The following is a 22,099-nucleotide window of genomic DNA, read 5'->3' as shown; positions in this document are numbered from 1 at the left end:
GATTAATGATATGTTAAATAAAAGGCTATATCATCCTAGGCTAGACAATCCTTTCAAAGAGCTTGGCCCATATGCCTTTGCTCTTGCAATTATTCATAAGACACCTGCAGCTTACTGACTGGCATGTGTGTGTAAACAAAGCTTCATTAGTGAAGAACAAAAAAAGGGGAACATGAGCGGGATTTTTTTTTTTTTTTTTTAGCAAAAGATTTCTTAAGCTCTGTCAAGCTCAGACAACCCTCTGATGCACTTCCTCTCACTGTGAAAGAAAGGAAGGAAGGAAGCTGCTTGGAAGGAAACCATCAGACCAGGATGACCAGCTTTTCATATGTTTGTGGGCACAGAAAAAAAAAAAAGATACAGCCAAATTGTGTGTTCTGACGCCAAATGTTATATTTAGCTTGTTCATTTACCGAATACTCAATATGCGGCTCAGTGGAACAATAAGAGATGTGCCCTCCTCCACTTTGATCTAATGACTCACAGAGGTCAAAGCACAAACTCCCATCAGCCTGTTTACGGTCTCCTTGACCTCTGCGTACCCATCTGCCTTCGAAAATAGCCTCCTAAAATCTGTAAAAGCCATACCCTTCACTATTCCCCCATATTGCCTACTCCAACTGGGGAACATTTTGCCCCATTAAGATCTACACCATCCATCAGCAAGTTAATGCAAAGCGCTGAGGTTGTTGCCGTTAAGCCGTAATGAGCTTCAAGCTCCATTAGAACAGCCTGCGTCATTGCCTAAAAAAAGTCTTTACTCTACAATGGTGTCTTAAAGCCCACTTTATGAAACAGCTCCTTTCAGTCCACATGAACTGACCGAGATTACATTATGCTGTATTCTACAAACTCATAAGTGACTTTTTCGATTGTGAATTTAGGGTGTGGTGAGCTCTGGTTTCAGGGGTCAGTATTCACAAACTCACACACACACACACACACACACATGCTGATCGCTCGGGCCAAAGTACTGGGATAGCTGAATGAAGGCCAACTCTGAAGTGACCCGGGATGATTTAAAGGCTCCATCACTCGATGGGAGCAGACATGGAATATCACGTAATCTCTAGGAAATGCAGCAGTGCAGAGTTGCATTCGCTAATGAATACCATACTGACCCTCAAGTGCCTCTATTGTCTGCAGTGCTTAAATCCAGGTACAAACAACTTCACATGAACAGATGTGATTGTTCCCCAGTGCACTAAAATAGTTCTTTCACAATCAGTATTTTTGCATCTTAGGACTCGATCAGATGTAAAAAGGCTTAATGAGCGAACATGTTTATTTCCACACGACAGAAACTTGGTGTGATTATAAGATTATTGTGTGATTAATAGCATGCACATGTGAAGCGGACCGGCTGGTTTGCTATTATTCATGTCCATTGTATGATAATGTACTCATGCACTGGTTATTTTCAGCAAAGCACAATCTGTAGGAGAATCTTTGTAACCCCATTATAAGTGGAAAAACGGGGGCTAAATCAAATTAGCTAGAGAACAGAAGAATTGTATGGCTTCTTTTCTGTCTGACAGCCTTTCACCTCAAGTGCCCGACATATTATTGAATTAATATTGACCAGTGGTATTTAGTTTGTGAACAAATCTTTCAAGTGAACAAATCATTCTCGTTCACTTCCATGCACTGATCATTTGTAGTTATCTGAACACGTGATTGCTTGCTGCTTTAAAAACTGACTATATAGCATTTCATTGCTTTGTTGTTTAATGGTTTTGTTTGAGAACTACAAATGAACGTCACCTGAACGTAACGAACAAATCAGAAATATTGTTTGTGAAAGAGAAAGAGAAATGACTGATGACCATACACGATTAAAACGGACGTTTCATTTCCAATGTACAATTAATGTCCTTTTACGCTGCTTATGTAAATGAATGCAAAAGCAGCAACATATGTCTGCAAGCAAACTTAAAAGAGAAATATTTTGTTCATTCGATGCCGCCCGAGAATCGGAGAGTCGATTGGTTTAATGATTCATTCAAAACCCGATTCGTTCACGAACGAAACACGAATAATTCATGTCCGCTTTATGATAACAATGACCTCAAATGCCCTTAAAATATCGATCTTCTTCTGTGATTTTCAGCAAAAAAAAACAAACAAAAAAAGACAATGGTTGCGAATTATTGTAACCTAAGATGAAATAGAGGGCAAAATCTAATTAACCAGATGTGCAGTAGAAGAATCAATGGCTTCTTTTATGTCTGACAAAGCAGACTGTCACTTTCAGTGCCCGACTCGTTAGTATCGATTATTTTCAGTAGTTTCTCCAAATCATCACAGACAATACAATTACTTCAAGGGGAAAAAATAACACAAATTAATCTGCAAATACATTTTGACTTTTACATTTATCGACAGCCCTGTAGAAAACGTTTAACGCGGCTTTTTGGTCGCCGGCTGAGCCACGTAAAAGGGTGGAGACTATACCAAGCAGGCAAAATGTCATCGCAACGCCTTTCAAAGCATAATAGACCGATATTTTGCGCTTAAAACCTATAACTAAACGTCAGTTCCGTGTCATATCACACGACAGCGCTTCTTTATGTACTGTTCAACTGTTGTTGAGCTGTCAAGGCTTGTGTAGCCGTGAAAAACGCAGTTTACAAAGGTTTGCTTCGTGTTTATGTAATAGACTACAAAAACAGTAAGGAGGAAAGACACGTGCCTGAATTATAAGCTGATCGGGGACAACTCTATACACACATGCGTATCAGTTCATGCCATTTTTTTTCAGTGCAACGCTTATCCAATGCTATGCAAAGTTAAAAAAAAAACTGTTGCACTGTCAACACTGTGACAGAAAAGCACATCATGCACGTGATGCTAGCAACAACAGCAACGCAACATACTGTAACATTTAACAGCGCACGTAATAAATGATTTAAAAGACTGACCTGTTGCGTCCTGTCTGAAGGATTCACCATCACCGCCTGCCGAAAACTGTTATCCACATAGGACGCCATGGTTTTCAAAACAATCGCGAACAATAGTTAAGTCAAATAATCCAAAGCGAATCACACGGTGGTGGCTTTTATCGGTACAAAAACGTTTTTATGTAGCAGCAACTGCAGAGGAGAGCCTGTCCCCAGGCCACAGCCTAAGCCAGGAGCTATCTTACTGTCCCTCGTCCCAGTCTTACAAAACCAGACAGTCTGCTTTTCCTATTCCAGCCGCTGAAGCTTCGGCTGAGACCTGACAGGCGATGTAGCGTTAATGAAAGGTTTTCGCAGGCAAGCGGCGCGTCTGTGTTTTACGCAGACGAGTGCATTTTTTCAGCATTCCGTTTGTCTCCTGCTCGCTCTTCCATCTTCTTCGGTTTTCCGTTTTAAAACAACGTGCAGTCCACGCGTTGGGCGATTGTCCGTGTTAAGCCATTTGCAAAGCAGCGGAGGGTCAAAGGCAGCATTTATAAACAGTGGTTCAGCGTCTAAACGCGACGGATGGTCTGCCGTCTGGGCTCGCTGTTGTAAGCCACCACCATGGTGACCGACCGCCTCAAGAGGTTTCATGGGCGAGTCCATTCAGCACAATAATGCGCCCACAGAGCGACATGCACACGACACGTAGTGCTTTGTCTCCATCCACTGGCGGAAGACGGTAGTGCAAGCTTGTAGTGTCATACACTTTGATAATGCACGCTTTTTCTGGCAGGTACGTGTAAGGAAGCCCGTTTCCGCCACTGAATTAAAAATAAAAAAAAAGGTTATTGCGACTTTTTATCTCACAATTCTGACCTTTCTTCTCAGAATTGCGAGATATAAAGTGAGAATTGCCAGATATAAAGTCAGAATTGCGAGATATAAAGCCAGAATTCTTCTTTTTTTTTCTCTTATTTGCGACACTTTCTTTTTCTGGCAAAGCACCATAGGAAACCACGAGATGTGACTCTTACTTTTTTATCATAAACAGCTTTGTTTGCCATTTTCCTATGGAAGCCCGTTTCAGCCACTGAATAAAAAAGGTTATTGCGACCTTTTTATCTCACAATTCATAATTGCGAGTTATAAAGTCAGAATTACGAGTCGCAATTGCGAGATGTAAAGTAAAAAATGTCATACAAAGGTCTGTTTATGATTTAAAAAAATTAAAATAAAAAAAAGTAAGGATCCCCGTGTCCTGTAAGAGTCACATCTCGTGGTTTCCTATGGTGCTTTGCCGGAAAGAAAGTGTCGTAAATAAGAGGGAAAAAGACTTTATATCTTGCAATTCTGAGGAAAAAAAAGTCTTTTTTTTTTTCATTATTTTTTATTCAGTGGCTAGTCTTCCAAAAATACAATGCACATTTTTCCATTTTTCTTACTTTATATATATATATATATATATATATATATATATATATATATATATATATATATATATATATATATATATATATATATATATAAAATTTCTGTAAATCCATACCCATTGAAGCTTTGTATTCATGAGGCTTTTGTATTGTATTGAAGCGTTTTGCATTTTGTGGCCACTGTCTCGTTTATCTATTCATGATTGATGTGATACAAGGTAATCTTCTCATTCATAATAAAAGCTATATAATAAATATTATAGGTAGCGGGCACAGTAGCTTTCTCTTTGCTATAGCGGGTTTTACACAGAGTGAGAAAAAGGAATTGAACAGCTCTGGTCATGATCATGAAATCTAGACAATCTGCACTGTCTAAAAAAAAAAAGCCAATAAAAACTGCAAAAAAAGGGGGAATGTGCAAATAAACCTTATAATATGACACTTCCATGAAGATGGCAATCGGTTATCTGAGACTCAAGCAAAGCCTTATTTTTATATCAACAAGAGCAAACCGGTTTAAAGACATCATTTGAATATCACATATTTAATGCCTGCTAATGTGCTTTGAGAAGTAGTTTCCTTCATAATGTTTGCATTTATAAACAGTTCAAATAAAATGTACTTTACATCTCTGCATTAGGCACTGTTATCCAAAGTCACATGCATTGCATAGAAAGTATACATTTTATCAGAATCAAAGCCATGTATTTAGTTATTTGTAGATTTTATTTATGTATTGTTTGCTTGCTTGCTTATTTGTTATTCTTTGCTTATAGATTTAGACACTGTGATTTAAATATACTATTATATTATACCTTCATTCCTTTTCTCTGCTTGTTATTGCCTGTAGGCTATTACTTTTTTAGGTTATTTTATTTTGATTTATTAATCACTGATGTCAATAACAAAACTACGGGCTTACATCGTTTCAAATGTATAGGCCATGTACTAAGTAAATAGTTTAATAAATAATACATAATCCATATAAATAGCGAAATACAAGCCGACTAAGCCCTGGTCCCGTGGAGACCAGCCGCTCCATGGCAACGGCGCGCGAGCGAGTGAGTGACGTCCTGCTCGGGGCTTGTTTTAGTTAGTTAGTTAGTTAGTTAGTTAGTTAGTTAGTTAGTTCAGTGATCCAGCAACGGTTTTAAGACCAAGCTAGCTTAAACAAAGTGATGAAGAGAGTACGACAGGACACTACATCTTCTCAGGCAGACGGAGAAACTCAGAGCTCGCCTGGGCAGAGAATACTGTTCACAGGTAAGCCGTTATGAAACTATTTTAGCAGGAAACTTTATTTAATCATTGTTAAGGATACGAATCAAGGGCTGTTATCTAGGTCCAGGCTGCATTGGAGATTACCGTCCCAAGCTGGACTATTTCCCGCGCAGCATTGGCGTCGGCCCGTTATCTCGAGATGCCACGAGCGACCTCAGCTACCTCTTCCGGTCTGCGAGAGACGCTGCCCCGCCGTTACCGAAACACTGCTATGTGGGAGGAGTGGGCTGGGGTCTGCAGCACTCCACTGCGCTTAACAACAAACATGAGGTTATTATATAGCCGATGCGTTTGGAATTTCTTTTGGGCAATACATATACAACAGTCTTTGCAGATTTGTCAATATATGTGCTTATACATAATTACTAAAATTATTGTTTGTTGTATTTCACAATACTACAAAATACCTGACAATAATTTTAGTTATTATCCATTACATTACACATTTTAGTTTTAAATTTTTTTTCTTTTTGAATATTTTTAAAACAACATTAATAAGTTCAAAAACGTACTCAAACATAAATATTTCATTTGTTTACCGCTATAGGTTATTTTAGAAAGGAACATGAAAGACGAATTATGAATAATTTATTGCTCCTATACAAACAGCATGTAATCAATAAAAAGTAACTGTAATCTGATTATGAGTATAAAAGTACTTTTTTTTGGAATCTGATTATGTAATCCAGAATACATGTAATCAATTAGTAAATAGTAGCCTAATTTAAAATATATGAACATAGAATTTTTTTTTTTAACTGTAATAATATTTCCCAGTATTAAAACGTTTCACTGAATTCTGCAATCAAATAAATCTAAACAATAAAAAAGTCTCTTTTCTAGGATGAGATTATAATTTTAAGAATTTGTATAACATTAACAAGTTTTTTTTAAAAAAAAAACAAATCTGCAAAGAGTACTTGGGTTGCATCGCCGCAGACTGTGCCTGAATTATTAAGTACTTTTTTTCCCCTTTTGTATCAGCTTGACAGATTTCAGTCAGCTGTGCAGGATGAAGTGACTCCCAGCCCACGGTGAGCTACCAGTAACCAGGGAGGGAAGGGTTAGGTTACTCTACATGGTGATGGGTTTCACTGGCAGGAAATGGCGGGGAGTGGATGGAGAGGAAGCTTTTCTCCTCTAGTAATCAATAATTCAACACTCTGCACGCAGGCAGAATCAGTCCCGGTTTCAGGACAAACAACCTACCTGTGGGAAGCTTGCTTGGAACCACAGTGCATACGATACCTACAGCGAGGAAGACAACAAACAGTTCCTGCTTAACCAGGTGAGATATAAACAGACGATACACACTGAACCCTGTCGAACTTTGATATATCAAGAATAAACTGGAATTCAGTGTCTGATCACTGTTGTAATCTTGAAGCAATTCACCCAACATCCTCTCATTGTTTTTTTTGTTTGTTTTGCAGTAAAAACAGAAAGCACAACCAGGTGGCATTACTTTTTCACGGATACGGATCAGCTCTGAAATATTACTCGAGGCCTATATAAACCGACTGTTCCTTGAATGTTGATTTGTGATCGTTAAACCGTTTATTGTCCGCACGACACTTTGTCAGCACTTATGAAACCACATTAAACGCATAGTTTTTTTGCTGTACCGTTAATTTCTTGGTTCATTTGCCCCCGCAAACTGAAACGAAAAGAGACGTTTTAATGCATTAAGTTATTATGTTATGGGGAGTATACAGAATATTCAGTCCCAAATGAATGCAAACATTAGAAAAAAAGATTTCTTCATTCACCTTGTTTACCTCGTATCTGTGGTTTAAATCGTCAGGAACTTGTAAAGACTCAATAACATAGAGATCAGATCCTCTTAGATTCAGACAGTCGATAGCAACTAGAAAGCAATAATCCTGCAGCTAAAAGAGGTTTATATGTGATCACGTCTCTATCAGTGGTCAATCCCAGGTAATAATAGTACACAACCCACTCGTGCCGTTTCCAGTATCTTGAGAAGAGCAGACACGACCTTGTTCAGCTGCAATTCTCACTTTTTCATTACATTTTTTAGATTTTTTGAGAGCATGGTTTGACCTCTAAAGTATTGCCTTCTTCAGGGAAACCTAGACTTATTTTATTTTTTTCAAACGGTTAGTTAAAATAGTGCATTATTTGTCTTTGGGCAAAAAGGGTATTTTCTAATGAAAACAGAAAAAAATGGTTTAAAATACAGTTTTAAAAAGTAGGATCTCAGTCATGCTAAAATTAGGTTGGCATGTTTGACAGGAAATACTGTATGTTCTCATTCTTCTAATGATCTTGAAGCAGGTGAAATATGGAAAGACTCTTGTCTTCACGAGTATCTGACTATAAATAGGTCTTAAACCTTGCATGTGACCCTGGACCACAATTTGTAGCAATAGCCAACAATACATTGTATGGGTCTATTTTTTCTGCCGAGAGTAATCAGGATATTAAAGATTAAGGTTGTGTTCCATGGGGATATTTTGTAAATGTATATCATGTATATCAAAAATAAATGTTTGATTAGTAATATGCATCGTTAGCAGCTTCATTAGGACAACCTTAAAGGATGTTCTTTTCCACAATATTTAGATTTTGCTATCTCAGATTCCAGTTTTTCAAATAGTTCTTGGCCAGATATTGTCCTATCCTATCATCGTTTATTCAGCTTGCAGATGAATGTAAAAAATGTGACTTATGACTGGTTTTGCGGTCGAGGGTCACATATAGGAGGCACGTGTTTCGTCGGCGCACTAGACTCCAGGGCAGCAGAGGGCGCGACACGCTCACTTATGCTTCGGTTACAACTTTACCAGCGCTTTCCTTTCACAGAATATTCCAGTGACCCGTCCATTCAGACCAGAACCCTTTTCCCTATCAAAACCAGAGACAATGTCAAACCCAACTCCCGTAGCCAAGCCCGGAAACGCAGACAACCCTCGGGTGTTCTTTGACGTAGATATCGGTGGCGAAAGAGGTCAGGATCTTTTGTTTTTCTTGAGAAAGAAGCTGAATGACTGCGCGCTGCTGCCGTGTTCTGCCACATGCCCGCATACTGCACACAGGAAACAGAAATAGATGCCCTGAACTCAACCACGGATAAAACTATTTAGAAAAGCAGCGTGAATGCTCTTATTTTGAGTGTGTGCTGTGCTGTAGACGAGGTCCTGTTTTGCAGCGCATTTTATGAGCCCTTCACGTGGCTTGAAATATTGTCACATTAATCCATTAGAAAATCGTTCTGGTTAGTTCATCACAGCGAGGGGACATGGGGGTAATTATTTTACTAACATGAGAAATATTTCAGGTGTGTCTTTATTCTTTTCAGTAACATCCCTACAAAACTATTTTTAGTCAGTTGTGGTGTCATTGAATAACCAAAAATTAATAAGGAAAGGAAAGATGGTAACACTGACTTCTACTCTTCTGATGGTAAATACTCTGGAAATTAAAAAAAGATATTAATTATTTTTATGGATGTACGTGAACTCAGTATGGTCAGTCTATGAAAAATAGGTGTAAATGCAGCAGCGGTCAAAACATGTAATCTCATGTCCAATCATATTTAAGAAATCTTTGAGCTAACCTGATAGTTCATTCTTGCTTGTTTCTGTTATCTCATTGCAGTTGGCCGTGTAGTGTTTGAGCTCTTTGCTGATGTGGTCCCTAAGACGGCGGACAATTTCCGTGCTCTTTGTACCGGAGAGAAAGGGATCGGTAAAAGCACCGGAAAACCGTTGCACTTCAAGGGCTGTCCGTTCCACCGCAGTGAGTGTGCTGACCTCTGGTTTCCATGGAGACGCATGCAACGATCTAATGCGCAGGGTTCATACAATGCTGGGAAATTGACATTTTTTTAGGCCTGGAGAGTGTATGAAAATTACTATATAATACATTTTATATATGTTCTTTCCCTACCTGTTAAAAAAAAAAAAACAGCATGTTGCTGGTTTTGAAGGCGAGATGCTTATTTGGTCCAGAGCTGGTTTAAGCAGCCAAGGATCACCTTATAAGAAAATTCAACTATATATATCAAGTGTAACCATTTAAAACTGTAACAATTGGCACCTGACATGCAGCTGTAAGTCTACTTTCTATAAAACATTTAAACAAAATCTTATTAGTAATATCTAACCTTTTTTTTTGTTTTGTACGCTCAGTCATCAAGAAATTTATGGTCCAGGGTGGAGATTTTTCTAATCAGAATGGAACCGGAGGAGAGAGCATCTACGGGGACAAGTTTGAGGATGAAAACTTTTACTACAAGGTACCAAAGAGCTGCTCTGCTATAACGGGTATTTCACCCAAAAATATGATTACATTTATGTTAAAAACGTTGAACAAAAACAAGTAATTAACGCTTTTGGTCACGCCACCCCTCCCCAGTGAATGTCAAACCTTGTTTAATGCACATATTCACAAAATATTATTTTTTTTCCCCCTTTAATTAATCAAAGCCGTCAGTCTGTGTAATTGCTATGAGATTAAATAAACCAAATACAGCACTTGATCTATCTCCCTGAGGCATCCACTAATTTCCTGGTGTCTGCTCTGAGGAAGAAGTGAGATGCAGATAGGGCTTGTGTTTTTCTTGTCAGATGAAGTGGCGCTTTATTAATCTGGTGGTCTTTCGCTCGGTTTCTTCCCTCGCAGCACGACGTAGAGGGGCTGCTCAGCATGGCGAATGCCGGCCCCAACACGAACGGCTCTCAGTTCTTTATAACCACGGTTCCCACACCGCACCTGGATGGCAAACATGTCGTCTTCGGCCAGGTGCTGAAGGGAATGGGGGTGGTGAAAATGCTGGAGGGGATGGAAACAAACGACGACAATCCTGTGAAGGTGACCGTGCTAAAAACACACCTTTTACTTCATAAATGCATCAAGGCATTGCTACATCTGTCTTCATGCTTGCAGCTATAAAGCGACAGAGATCTTAACTGGTCCTGAAGGGACAGCTATTTCTGAGATTCTTCTTTTACAGCCGTTTAGTCACCCTAATCAAGATTTAATCATCTGGAAATTCAGTCTGTCATATGTTCTGCACACGTGAACTAGCTAAGTGTGATAAATGTGCTTTGAAAGAAGACATTGTGTGTGACCATTTTTCTCTCCCATAAGGAAATGAAGTATTTTCTTTATTCCAGTGAGCAAATGAATATTTAGGTTGATCTCTCTGTCCCTCAGCCTTGCGTTATTGGTGAATGTGGAGAACATAAAGAAGGTGATGACTGGGGCGTCGCACCTAATGACCGCTCAGGAGACGCATACCCAGACTTCCCTGAAGACTCTGACGTGGACTTTAAAGATGTTATTATATTTCTGCATCTTCAATCTACACTTGCACATACACACACAAGGAATGAAAAAAAGCCTAAGCTATCTAAGGATACTTATATTTCAGCAGTGGTTTTGAAGTAAAAATATAGTAATTCAAAAAACAGATCAAGTAAAAAATATGTGTGTCTTGTGTCGTAAAGATATATTTGTAGAACATTTCAAATTTTTCATTTTTCTTTTTATGCCAAAAATCTTTAGGATCTTTAAATGCAATTTTTTATAATGTTTTTACATTTTTTTTGCACCCTCGTATTTTTCAAATAGTTGTATCTTAAAACACATCAATGGGAAACTTACTGTTCAGTTTTCAGACTATATATAAATCTGTTTCATAAAATTGACCCATATGATATTATTATTTGTATATGTGGATCATATACAAATAATCAATAGGTAAAGTTAAACTTAAAAAGGCATTTTTCTCTCTTTCTAGACAAACAAAGTACTGGCTGTGGCAGAGGATGTAAAAAACATCGGGAATAACTTCTTCAAGGCTCAGAACTGGCAGTCGGCCATCAAGAAATACTCAAAAGCTCTCAGGTGAACACTTGTCTTCTCTGCCATTAAGCCCCATTATTGCATTAGGCTTGCACCGTGACATTAAGGAGTCAGCTTTTCACACTTGATTTCAATGTGTCTGTTATAGCTGATGTTTCTTTCTTCAAAATGCTTCATGTCACGATGACATTTCCTTAAGCACCTGTTTGATATATAAGATTCGTGAGTGTGTAATCTAAAGTGAGCGCTGTTGGACAACACCGTGACTGCAGCATGTCTGTATGCATCATTGTAACCCAGCAAAGGTTGTTTTGATCCACAGGTATCTAGAGACTTGCGGCAATGTCTTAGACGACGATAGTGCCCAAAAAAAGCTGGAACCCACAGCTCTGAGCTGCATTCTCAACACGGCCGCCTGCAAACTCAAGCTAAAACTCTGGCAGGAAGCTATCGAGAGCTGTGATGAGGTAACATGGGACCTTCTGACATTGAGCCGACTGAATGGTGTCCAGTTGCATCTGGGTTACAGGATATAAGAAGCAAAGGGCCTTGATGTTTTATAACGACATACCTCAGCTATTCACCGCTCTTGAAATAACCTCGTCACGACTGCTACCATTTATAGATCAGCAGACGCACTGTCTCTCTATGCAGGGAAAAGTTGAAATGAATTCAGATTTTCTCCTTGTTCATGTGGCGAATGTGATGTTTTATGTATTATAACGTAATTATGTTGTTTTGGTTTTTTTCCTCAGGCCCTGGAGCTTAACCAGACAAACACTAAAGCGTTGTTCAGGAGAGCTCAGGCCTGGCAGGGGCTTAAAGAATTCAGCAAGGCCATGGTACCAACACTACACGGACAGAAATACACATTTATCCCACTCTAAAACAGTGGATCCCAAACTTTAGTCAAACGAGCGGAGAAGCCCATCTGAGCCCTTACATATCTGAAAACTACCAAAAAGGTTGGGCACAGTTTTTGCGCGTACTAGACAACGTTATTGCAACATTTTTTAAATCAGCCACAGATACTATGAGAACCACTGCACGAAACGCCTCACAGAAAACAATGAAAAACACTCATGTCACTCCAAACCAGCGTGATGTTATTTCTTGCATGGAGTACGAAAGGAGAAATAATGTAGGTTTCCATGCGGATGTAGGTCTTGACACTTTGCAGGCTTCAAAAAAGGATTGATTATGAACAACCTTTGACAGTTTAATTTAGAACTAGTTAACATGACCAGTCTTTCAGGAAAACTGCTTAATTCATTAGTAAACTGAATATGGGCTTTGCTTTTGTCTGAGATAATTACTCCACTTACTCAATGTAGAAAAGACATGTTAAAGGTTTAAATGAATCCTAATTTGGTCCTATTAGCTATTGACCCAATAACACTTAATTGTTTTTCTATTTTTGAACTGCAGATCGATCTGAAGAAAGCACAGGAGATTGCACCAGATGACAAAGGTTAAATAGCTCTTTACAAAGCCTGAATGTGGTTTCAAAAAATCTTTTAGAAATTTTTTTTCATTTTTTTTTTTCTGGTTTCAGCGATTGGAAACGAAATGCTGAAAGTTAAGCAGCAAGTCAAGGAAGAGAAAGAGAAAGAAAAGAAGATTTATGCCAAAATGTTTGCGTAATGGAAACTGTAGTGACCTCACTCCACACCGACCTACCTGCATATGTTCACTTACATTGCACTTGTGTCTTAGTGTTTTAGTCTAAAACTGGGGAAAAAGGCCTTGGAATCCCTTTCATTTAGGATAAGTATGAAATGTCCAGTTTGGAAAGAGATTTCAGTTTGTCAGCCGTATTAGAAAAACTATTTGTCTGTGAGTGATTGAAAAGTTTGTGCATTTTCAGTAAGCTGATCTAAAGACGTCTTGTACCGGTTACTGTTCATGAATGAATAGGCAAATAATACTGTTTGTTTCTGGGTTCATTTATCAGATGGTGAAAAAAAAAAAAAAAAAAGACAAACTTTTTTTTTTTTTTTTTGATGAATTGTGATTCAGTCCTGTCAGTTGTGTGAAATAAAACAATTGATATTTTCAGAGATTTTAGTGTTTGTAGTTCTGTAACGCATACATATCGGAACAATTAATTTATTTCTACCAGTTACAGTTACCAACTTTGACAATATATACAAAACTGTCAGCTTACAGTTAACCGCATCATGGTGAGCCAAATTGTTAATCCAACAAGATCCTTCGTAGTTTGATACATTCCTTTGATGGACGTGCTATATAAAATTCTTTCAAATGTTACAATTTGATCAAACCTGAAATATGCAAACGCACTTTATGTAATTACACTTCAAGCTCATATCAGACATGATACGAGGACTTTCTGCTCCCTAGGCACATCAGGACTCTCAAGTCTTTAAAAGCTTTAGCCCTGAAAGTTAAGTAAAGTGATTCTGAACTTGTGCGACGTGCCCAATAATAAAAACGATACGTAATACTAAAAATCACATGCCGTTGTAGGCTGGTCCTCCACTGCCCTCAGGCACAACCCAGTTGATGTTCTGGCTGGGGTCTTTGATATCACAGGTCTTGCAGTGGACGCAGTTCTGTGCGTTGATCTGTAATCTCATGCCATCGCCTGTCTCCAGAGGAACATACTCGTATACACCTGTGGGACAGCAGGGAAAAATGTCTGGGGGTCTTTGCATCAGCCTCAGAACATCAAGCTTCTTAAAAGGTTACCATTCAGTGTCAATTTCTAAATACAACAGAAACGCTGAGAGCATTGGTTGCGTACCAGCAGGACAGAACCTCTGCTCTGGGCCGTCGTAAATGGAAAGGTTTTGGGCCACGGGAACACTGTCGTCTTTCAGCGTCAGATGGGGCGGCTGGTCGTGCTCGTGATTGGTCCCGCTCAAGGCTACAGATGACAACAGATCAAAGCTGATCTTCCCATCGGGCTTCGGATACTCGATGGGTGTACAGTCCTTAGCCGGCTTCAGCTGAGCAGAGTCTAGACCTACAGGACATTTATTTGATTACCATCAGAAATAAAAAAACAAATGAATTGTAACAGATGTCAGACGCCCACTGCTGTAGTGAACTGAGTAGTCTTGCATAGCAACATGTCTGACTATTAGCATGCAGTCTGGCCCACACTGAAGCCAATTCTGTCTAAGAACTGCCTGCTCAGCCAGGAAGGGGCCCTCTGGCTAACCACAGTAAGTTCATTACATTTAGCAGATGAATCTGAAATGAATTCAGAAATAGGAGAACAAGGAAGAATATACAATTGTGCTCATTATTATATTATGTTGTTTACTTGCTACTATGTTGTGTTAAAACGGGGTTAGAAACCTCTTATTTTTCTACAAAAGTGATTTTGAATTGATAAGTAACAACATAAACTATGAATAATATAATCTAAAAGCTCACATCACCTTTGACATTTAAAATATTTTGGAAAGTAAAAACTATAATTGCATTCTAATTCCATGCACTTCCAGTTATGTAATAAATTAGTGTTTTTCGGACAATAATTATTTTCCAGCAGATAAAAACTTGCACTTCCAAAAAACCCAATTTGAGAGTGAACATTTTCCATCTATAGAAACATTAGTGTCTAAAATTAATGAAAATTAATACAACTCTTCAAAGTATGCCGTTTCCTGAACTCAATACAACTGCACAATTAAAAATAAATACATTTACATTTAGCATTTTCTTTTATTCAAAGCAACTTAAATTGCATTCAAGTTACCGTTTTTACATTTTATCAGCTTGCTTTCCCTCGAGTTCTCGGTGTTGCTAGCACCATGCTCTACTATTTGAGCTACAGAGAACAACATTCATTATGTGTGTTATTAGTTCCTACCATTATGCTTTAGAGTCCATGGTTCCTTTCCTCTTAAAATCCAGTAGAATATTCCAGTGTACACCATCCCTCCATAGAGACCAAAATAGTTATGGAAAGATGGTCTGATGTTCCTCACAGAATACAACTCCTTCCAGATCCAGGATTTTTTAAAAGTTTCTTCGTATTCAGGAATATAAAGACCTTACAGATGGGGAAAAAAGAATACAAAAACATTCTTTGTCTAGGATACCTGGACACCCTGTGAGTTACACCTCAGCCAATTTGCAAAGATGTCTGGGTTGGCTACCTGCTGTTTCTGACTGCAGATTCTCATCTGTGATTTTGCTAAAGGCACTCTCGGCCGCTAGCATTCCACTCTTCATGGCTGTGTGTGTGCCTTTGATCTTGGGCACGTTCATGAACCCTGGACTGCACCCTATCAGCATGCCACCCGGAAACGTCAGTTTAGGAATTGACTGGAGGAGAGATCACGAATGAGAGTAGTTTATCAAGAGAAAACAGTATACTGAGAAAGTCGCTGACATACCTGGAAACCTCCTTCGTTGAGGGCTCTGGCTCCGTACGCTATCCTGTTTCCACCCTCCAGGGTTGCCATTATAGAGGGGTGATGCTTCCAACGCTGGAATTCCCTGAACGGGCTCAGGTAGGGATTAGTGTAGTCCAAACCTACCTGAGGAGACATACACAAACATATATAGTTCACTATAATAGAATAATCGCACTAACTGTTTGCAAACTCCGCCCTCCTTGCTTACTGTCGCCTGCTAAGATGAGCTGGAAAGGACTATAATACAATAGTATTTATTTGGACCAAATACCCTACTGGTCAGTGTATCATTATTATTATTCATTAATGTATTATTATCAATGTATCATTCCTATGATGGCAAAGCTGAATTTTTAATTAGGTCTATTCCAGTCTTCTGTGTCACATGATCCTTTAGAATTCATTCCAAAAAGCTGTCTTGGTGCTTTTATTTTAATAATGTTAAAAACTGTTGCACTGCTTAATATTTTTGTGGAACCCTAGAGATAATTTTTAGGATACTTTGATTAATATAAAATAAAAAAATTTTTACTGACCCCAAATTTTAGAACAGTAGTGTACTGTCACACAGCGCATCTCAAAACCAGCGCAATGCTGACGCTAACAGCTCAGCAAGCAAATGAAACGTGTTCAGGGGCAAACATTTCTGAGTAATCATGAGATTTGATTTAGTTCTGTCAATCAAACACTGCACTGTGTCTCCAGACAACTGTGACCAATCAGACTGAGTAACAACCTGGGCCATGATGACGTTGGATAATAACCCTTCAGCACTGCTGTGCTTCTCAAGACGTCTGGAATTGCTACTATTTTTTATGAATCGCAAGCATTCTGTGAAATGCCTCTTTAAAAAAAAAAAAAAAAAAAAAGTCATTTTGATATGCTACATTATCAGAAGGATGAGCAAATGTCCTCATGACAGACCCTGACCAGGAACAACTTCAAAAGTTGAAAGCCTTTTCACACTCGTTTTAGCTCATGAAAGAACATGATGAACGAGGTCAATACTATCTACATAGATCAAAGCATCCTGACAAAGACATCAATCAAGTACACTCTGCTTTATGATGAAGTCTTCAAAGAGGATATTTGCAAATCCAATGAAACACTTCAATCAGAGTTCGACCCAGAGGGTTAAAAAATAAGATGACTTACAACAAATCCCAGGGCCACCAATGGTTCTCCCTCATTGAGGTGGTACAGGAAGGAGCCTCCGTACGTGTTCCTGTTTAGAGGCCAGCCAACCGAGTGCTCTGCCCGTCCTGGGTGCCACTTCTTCTCATCAATAACCCAAAGCTAAAAGAAAACAGTGTTTTCTTTTGTATTCATCAGTTCGTAAAAATCACATCAAGCTTTCAAATGAAAGCAATGACTGAAAGGGAAAAAGTGACATCAAACTGAAAATAGAAATATTATGCGACTTTAAAGCATCATCAAAACAAGAAGGGCTCTGTACCTCTTTGAGACCGATAGCGTATGTCTGCGGTTCACAGCTCTCCCTGAGATTGAACTGCTTGTAGAGTTGCTTGGCCAAGTGTCCGTGACAGCCTTCCCCAAACAAAGTGACCTTAGCGTGGAGCTCCATGCCTCTCTCAAACACATCCTGGAGGAGTTCAACAGAGCATGAAATGTGCTGGTAATAGCACACGAAATTTGCCATCTGCAGAGCAGAATCACTTTACCCACAGTTAACCTTGTATTTTTTCTCACTGCAGTCTTTCGTTGTAGTTCACAACTTCATTTGGCCTTGGTGTGAACATTCAGCACACTATAATTACTCTTATACTACATTTTTTTAATCACATAAAATGTGTGTTAAAATGTATATTTAGGGCATTTGCATATTCTGGATTGTACAATGAGTTACAACCTTAGGAGAGCCATCTTTAGCAATGCCAACATCATTGGTTGCAATTCCCTTCACGCTGCCATCCTCATGAAACAGGACCTGTGTAAAAAAATAAGTAAATGAATAAAATGACAGGTTGACAGTTTGTTAGCTATAATGTGACTTATCCCGTAATGTGACTCTCACAACAGGAATTCACGTGACAACTGAAAATTATTTAGTCTCATCTCATCATGTGACTTTTTACATTTTTATCTACAGTAACAGAAAATGCATTATGCATTTCCCCGTCTTTTAACCAATCAACTTTCTATATTTCTATGTTTTTTCTGTTGTTTTTAATTACTGTATATGTTTTCAATAATTTAATACAGAAAGCACTACAGAGTGTCATTTCAAGGCAGTCTAAGAACTACACAAATGTTTACATTGCATACATTTCTATTCCTTTTTAAAAACATTTGTGTTTTACAATTCCCTGATATTTCCACATTTTCCATGACCATGCTGACTACAGAAACAGTAGTCTTTGAAGCTAAATAAATTCCAGGTTATAATGAGCTGATCGTCCAAAAGGGTTTGAACCTACCAAATTTCAGTTATCAATACGGCCCATCACTCGTAATACAAACTGCGAGTACAGAAAACTGCTCTAATTAAAATAAAAGTTAGCTGCATCGCTAATGTATACGTTGAGAAGACATTCTGACCTCAGCCGCTGCGTAGCCTGGATAGAGCTCCACTCCCAGCTCCTCCGCCTGCTCTCCAAGCCAGCGTACAAAATTACCCAGACGTACTAGGTAGTTTCCATGGTTATTCATTGGGAGTCCTGTGTCCACAAATTACATTTGATCGCATCCATGTAACTGAACCAGTCTTAAAAAGCTTAAAAAAATTGTATAGTGAAAGATTGTGTGTAAATTAATGCATTTACTATTTTGATTGTGCCTCAGATTGCAAACAAATGAAACTATGTTTACAAAAGTGTGACGCAAATGGCCCATTAGGTCCTGAGCTCTCAATAGGAGAGGTTTTATCGGGTGATCATGAGGTTACACTTTCTTTGGCTCTCCATGGGGTGTTATTGTATTGTTTATAGAACATTTGTGACTAGGTATAAAGGTCTGGTCTCACAAACAGTATCTTGAGTAAGATTGTTTGAAGTTGGTTGACATGTTAACATTGCTACCAAATAACTAGTACAATGCTCCCTTCAATAATCTTTCTCCCCACAAGAACTTTGGTCAAGAGTACTTATTAGAGAAAGATAGTACATTGGTGAGCCACCCCAATTACTGCTCAGGCGAATACAGCAAAATCTAACAACGGGTTACAAAACCATTCAGCACCATTTCTTTATTTTTTATGTTATGTAACTGTCATTGTGTGAAGTTCTGTAACTCTCTGAAATGGGTCTTGTGCAATAGCAATAATCTACCTGGTAATATTGGAACAGGAATGCGGTATTTTTCGGTCAAAATGGAAAACTTGTCCTCTGTAACTGGTGTGTTCAGTGGAGCCTGTTAGACACGAATCAAAATCAGCGTTATGGACATAACTGTGTGTCAACACAATCGAAAAATAAGTTCGGTAAGTTGCTTAACATGACAAATCAGAATATATTTCAGATAAATCAGAAAAATATTTCCTATATTTACAGCTATTTTGGACTATTTTCTTTATTTTACATTTACAGTAGTAATATAGTATTTACAATAGTCTGTGTTGAGTAAATTCTAAGTGCGGTACAGTGTGCATGTTTGTTTGTACCCCTCTTTCTTTCCAGTCTGGAATCAGGTCATTGAGCGCGGTGGGCTCTAGACAGGCTCCAGATAATGTGTGCGCTCCGATCTGAGAAGCCTTCTCCACCACACAAACCCGCAGCTCCTTCTCATGCTGATTAGCCAGCTGCTTGAGCCGGATGGCTGCTGACAGGCCGGCTGGACCTCCACCAACAATGACAACGTCTGCCTCATCAGCAAAGCGCTCCATTTCCACCCCTAAACATATGAAAACACACACAACAATCATCTGAGCCTCTCTTTGATACAAAAAACACCCAGTGCCATTTATTTACAGCTATCGATGGCTGATAAAATATTATAGGTATTAATGCAGAGATAAATGGCAGCTAATTTATAAATATTAAATATAAATGAGAGCAAGCTAATGGTTTTGTTAGTGACATGCTATATTCAGTCAGGCTAACTTTCAGATCACAGCAAATGTTTTACAATATAATATGACCAACTTGTTGTTGATACATATATATAAAGAGGATAAAGGGAAGGAAGTAACAATGCAGCACATAACTGACCTTCCCATCGTGGGTCCTTATCTCTGGGGTACAACGTGTAATGTGTGGTGATTCGTGGCACAGTGGAGGAACTCCGTGTGGAGTACACCTGAGGAGAGACATGCTCCGCTTGAACCGCCTTCAATGCATGTATACACCTCCGTGCTGCAAAAACACAAATAAAACAGTTAGGTCACAGACAAAACTGGACAAGACCTTTCTCACACAGTTACATATTAACTTCATATCAGATAACAAACAGTTTAGCATTACAAACAGACCTTGTTTGTAGACACCATCTATTGTTCATGTGTAAGCATATCAATAAAGTTGTTCCAAACTAAATGGATTAACTTTATATAACAGGTTAAGCTGTTACAAAATCCTCCCTTAAATAGTAGGCCAACTAAGGAAATAATTAAATCAGTATTTGTTTGCTTAACAATATAAGCGTTATGTTTATATTTAATGCTAAAAAAACGCGTTTTAAGTGTTCATCTCTCAGATACAAGGACACATGCACTCTGACCGATATTCGAGTGACCTTTACCCTACTTTCACTGAGACTGAACAGCTGCAGGGTTTTGTTAGCTAACTAGACGGATAAACCTACAGTTAAACACATAATATACGACATGTCCGGTGCAAACGTGGTTAATAACAACTTAACAGGACGGCATACAGGCTCTCAGGTTTGCAGAATCAAAGGTTTACCACGTCTGGTTAGCGTGGGGCTACACGACAGTGAAAGTGTGACAGTACCTTGGAGGGAGTATCTACAGGCTGGAAACATCTATGGATCTGAATGTGCGACTGTGTCTGGTCAAGTGCTTTTCCAGGTTGAGCGTGGACAAACAAATATACCCCCGGTTTACTCTGTTACAAAATAAGTGTCATAACAAACTCAAGCGTGTCTGTTGCGCAGCTCAGAGCGACGTCACAAAAACGCGACGGGAAGAAAAAAAAAAACCTGCGAGTGGCTGCTGACCTTCATCTCATATGGATAAGAGTTATCCGGTGTTCTGGATAGCGAATGGTGTCTGTCATTCAGTTTAGCTGTCAGGGACAATATTTACTTTCGGCTATAGGGGACGCTCTGCAATCTTGGATTAGGGACTGGACACAATCGGGCAATTACTAAAATAAATTAATACAAAATAAAATAATAGGGACGAGGATACGCTTTACGTTTATGTAAAGCGACTTAAAAAAGAAGAACAAGGAAATAAGTTAAAGAGCTCAACAATATTAGTATTGCACCATGGACAGTTTGCAGCTTTCTAAATTTTCACAAACAAAAACCCCAACAACTTGAAAGACACATTAATCCTCCAAAAACTTGTTTTCCTAACTCAGGCACAAAATCCTTAATAATATTGCTTGTTTTTTGTTTTGTTTTTTCAATAGAAAGTATTTAATTTAATGATTTTTTTAATCTTACATTTTTAATCAAACTTGCTTAAAATATATCTATTGGATTAGTCCACACAGCAGGGACATCATTTAGCATTAATATATATATAAATGTAATTTTCTTTCAAATGTTTAACAAAATGACCTTGGCACGGGGTCACAAGTCATATACAATAAACAATTACTTAACATTAATTGGCCTGCTTCTTTGTGCGATGGAGCAGAGTTAGAACTAATCTCTACACATCTGAGTTTCCTGGAACTGAGACACTCCTGCTCTAGATATTCATTTATCCTCTCAGGATCAGTATCCCAACATGCATATCTCTCAGCAGTGCTTAATGGAGCCATGATGGAGGCAGGTCTGTCTGCCGAACCACTCCATTGCAAGGGTTGCACCTTACCATTGTGTCACAATAAAACATACTTTCACGGGGGCCCCTCAAGGGACATGATGGTTTAAAAAAATTGGGGGTGGGTTTGTTTTTATAAATCTTTTACGTTCTCTCACAAAACTTTTGCGTTGCTCTAAAAACGTTGAGTTCTCTCTATTTTATATTTATATCGCGTCACGTGTGTTCTCGTTAGAGGCATCCACGTGGTGCTTCACGCTTTTGTTGGCGTCCATAAAAACAACAATAGCTAAAACAAAAGTGAGGGACACACACATCACAAAAAATTACACATTTAAAAAAAAAAAACTTGCATAAATAATATAA

General features: G+C 38.6%; 4 protein-coding genes across 4 annotated transcripts in view; 2 read left to right on the top strand and 2 right to left on the bottom strand.

Moving 5' to 3' along the window:
• Positions 1–3,536, bottom strand: part of rapgef2b (Rap guanine nucleotide exchange factor 2b) — an 87,921-nt gene extending 84,385 nt beyond the window's left edge. Inside the window, 1 exon segment of the mRNA XM_043257026.1 lies at positions 2,922–3,536. Within this exon segment, the coding sequence (XP_043112961.1) occupies positions 2,922–2,990 (69 nt within the window). The 5' untranslated portion in view covers positions 2,991–3,536.
• A 1,957-nt stretch (positions 3,537–5,493) lies between these two features.
• LOC122357517 (uncharacterized protein C4orf45) lies at positions 5,494–7,421 on the top strand. Its single transcript, XM_043256920.1, has 5 exons — positions 5,494–5,578; positions 5,658–5,866; positions 6,581–6,630; positions 6,770–6,884; positions 7,401–7,421. The coding sequence occupies exons 1-5, from the start codon at positions 5,494–5,496 to the stop codon at positions 7,419–7,421; spliced, it is 480 nt and encodes a 159-aa protein (XP_043112855.1).
• Positions 7,422–8,391: 970 nt separating this feature from the next.
• Positions 8,392–13,488, top strand: ppid (peptidylprolyl isomerase D). The gene is made up of 10 exons (XM_043257260.1): positions 8,392–8,567; positions 9,218–9,358; positions 9,751–9,857; positions 10,244–10,432; positions 10,778–10,900; positions 11,364–11,470; positions 11,751–11,895; positions 12,184–12,270; positions 12,857–12,899; positions 12,984–13,488. The coding sequence occupies exons 1-10, from the start codon at positions 8,483–8,485 to the stop codon at positions 13,070–13,072; spliced, it is 1,116 nt and encodes a 371-aa protein (XP_043113195.1). The 5' UTR covers positions 8,392–8,482; the 3' UTR covers positions 13,073–13,488.
• Positions 13,489–13,521: 33 nt separating this feature from the next.
• Positions 13,522–20,913, bottom strand: etfdh (electron transfer flavoprotein dehydrogenase). Its single transcript, XM_043257259.1, has 13 exons — positions 20,730–20,913; positions 19,989–20,132; positions 19,442–19,671; positions 19,110–19,191; positions 18,382–18,500; positions 17,693–17,770; positions 17,279–17,425; positions 16,978–17,118; positions 15,802–15,945; positions 15,562–15,730; positions 15,273–15,455; positions 14,196–14,417; positions 13,522–14,066 (listed from the first exon to the last, which is right to left on the bottom strand). The coding sequence occupies exons 1-13, from the start codon at positions 20,758–20,760 to the stop codon at positions 13,903–13,905; spliced, it is 1,854 nt and encodes a 617-aa protein (XP_043113194.1). The 5' UTR covers positions 20,761–20,913; the 3' UTR covers positions 13,522–13,902.
• Between the last annotated feature and the right edge of the window lie 1,186 nt (positions 20,914–22,099).

The sequence above is a fragment of the Puntigrus tetrazona genome, chromosome 14, assembly GCF_018831695.1.
Source record: "Puntigrus tetrazona isolate hp1 chromosome 14, ASM1883169v1, whole genome shotgun sequence".
NCBI lineage: Eukaryota > Metazoa > Chordata > Actinopteri > Cypriniformes > Cyprinidae > Puntigrus > Puntigrus tetrazona.
This window is presented reverse-complemented; position numbering and strand designations above follow the sequence as displayed.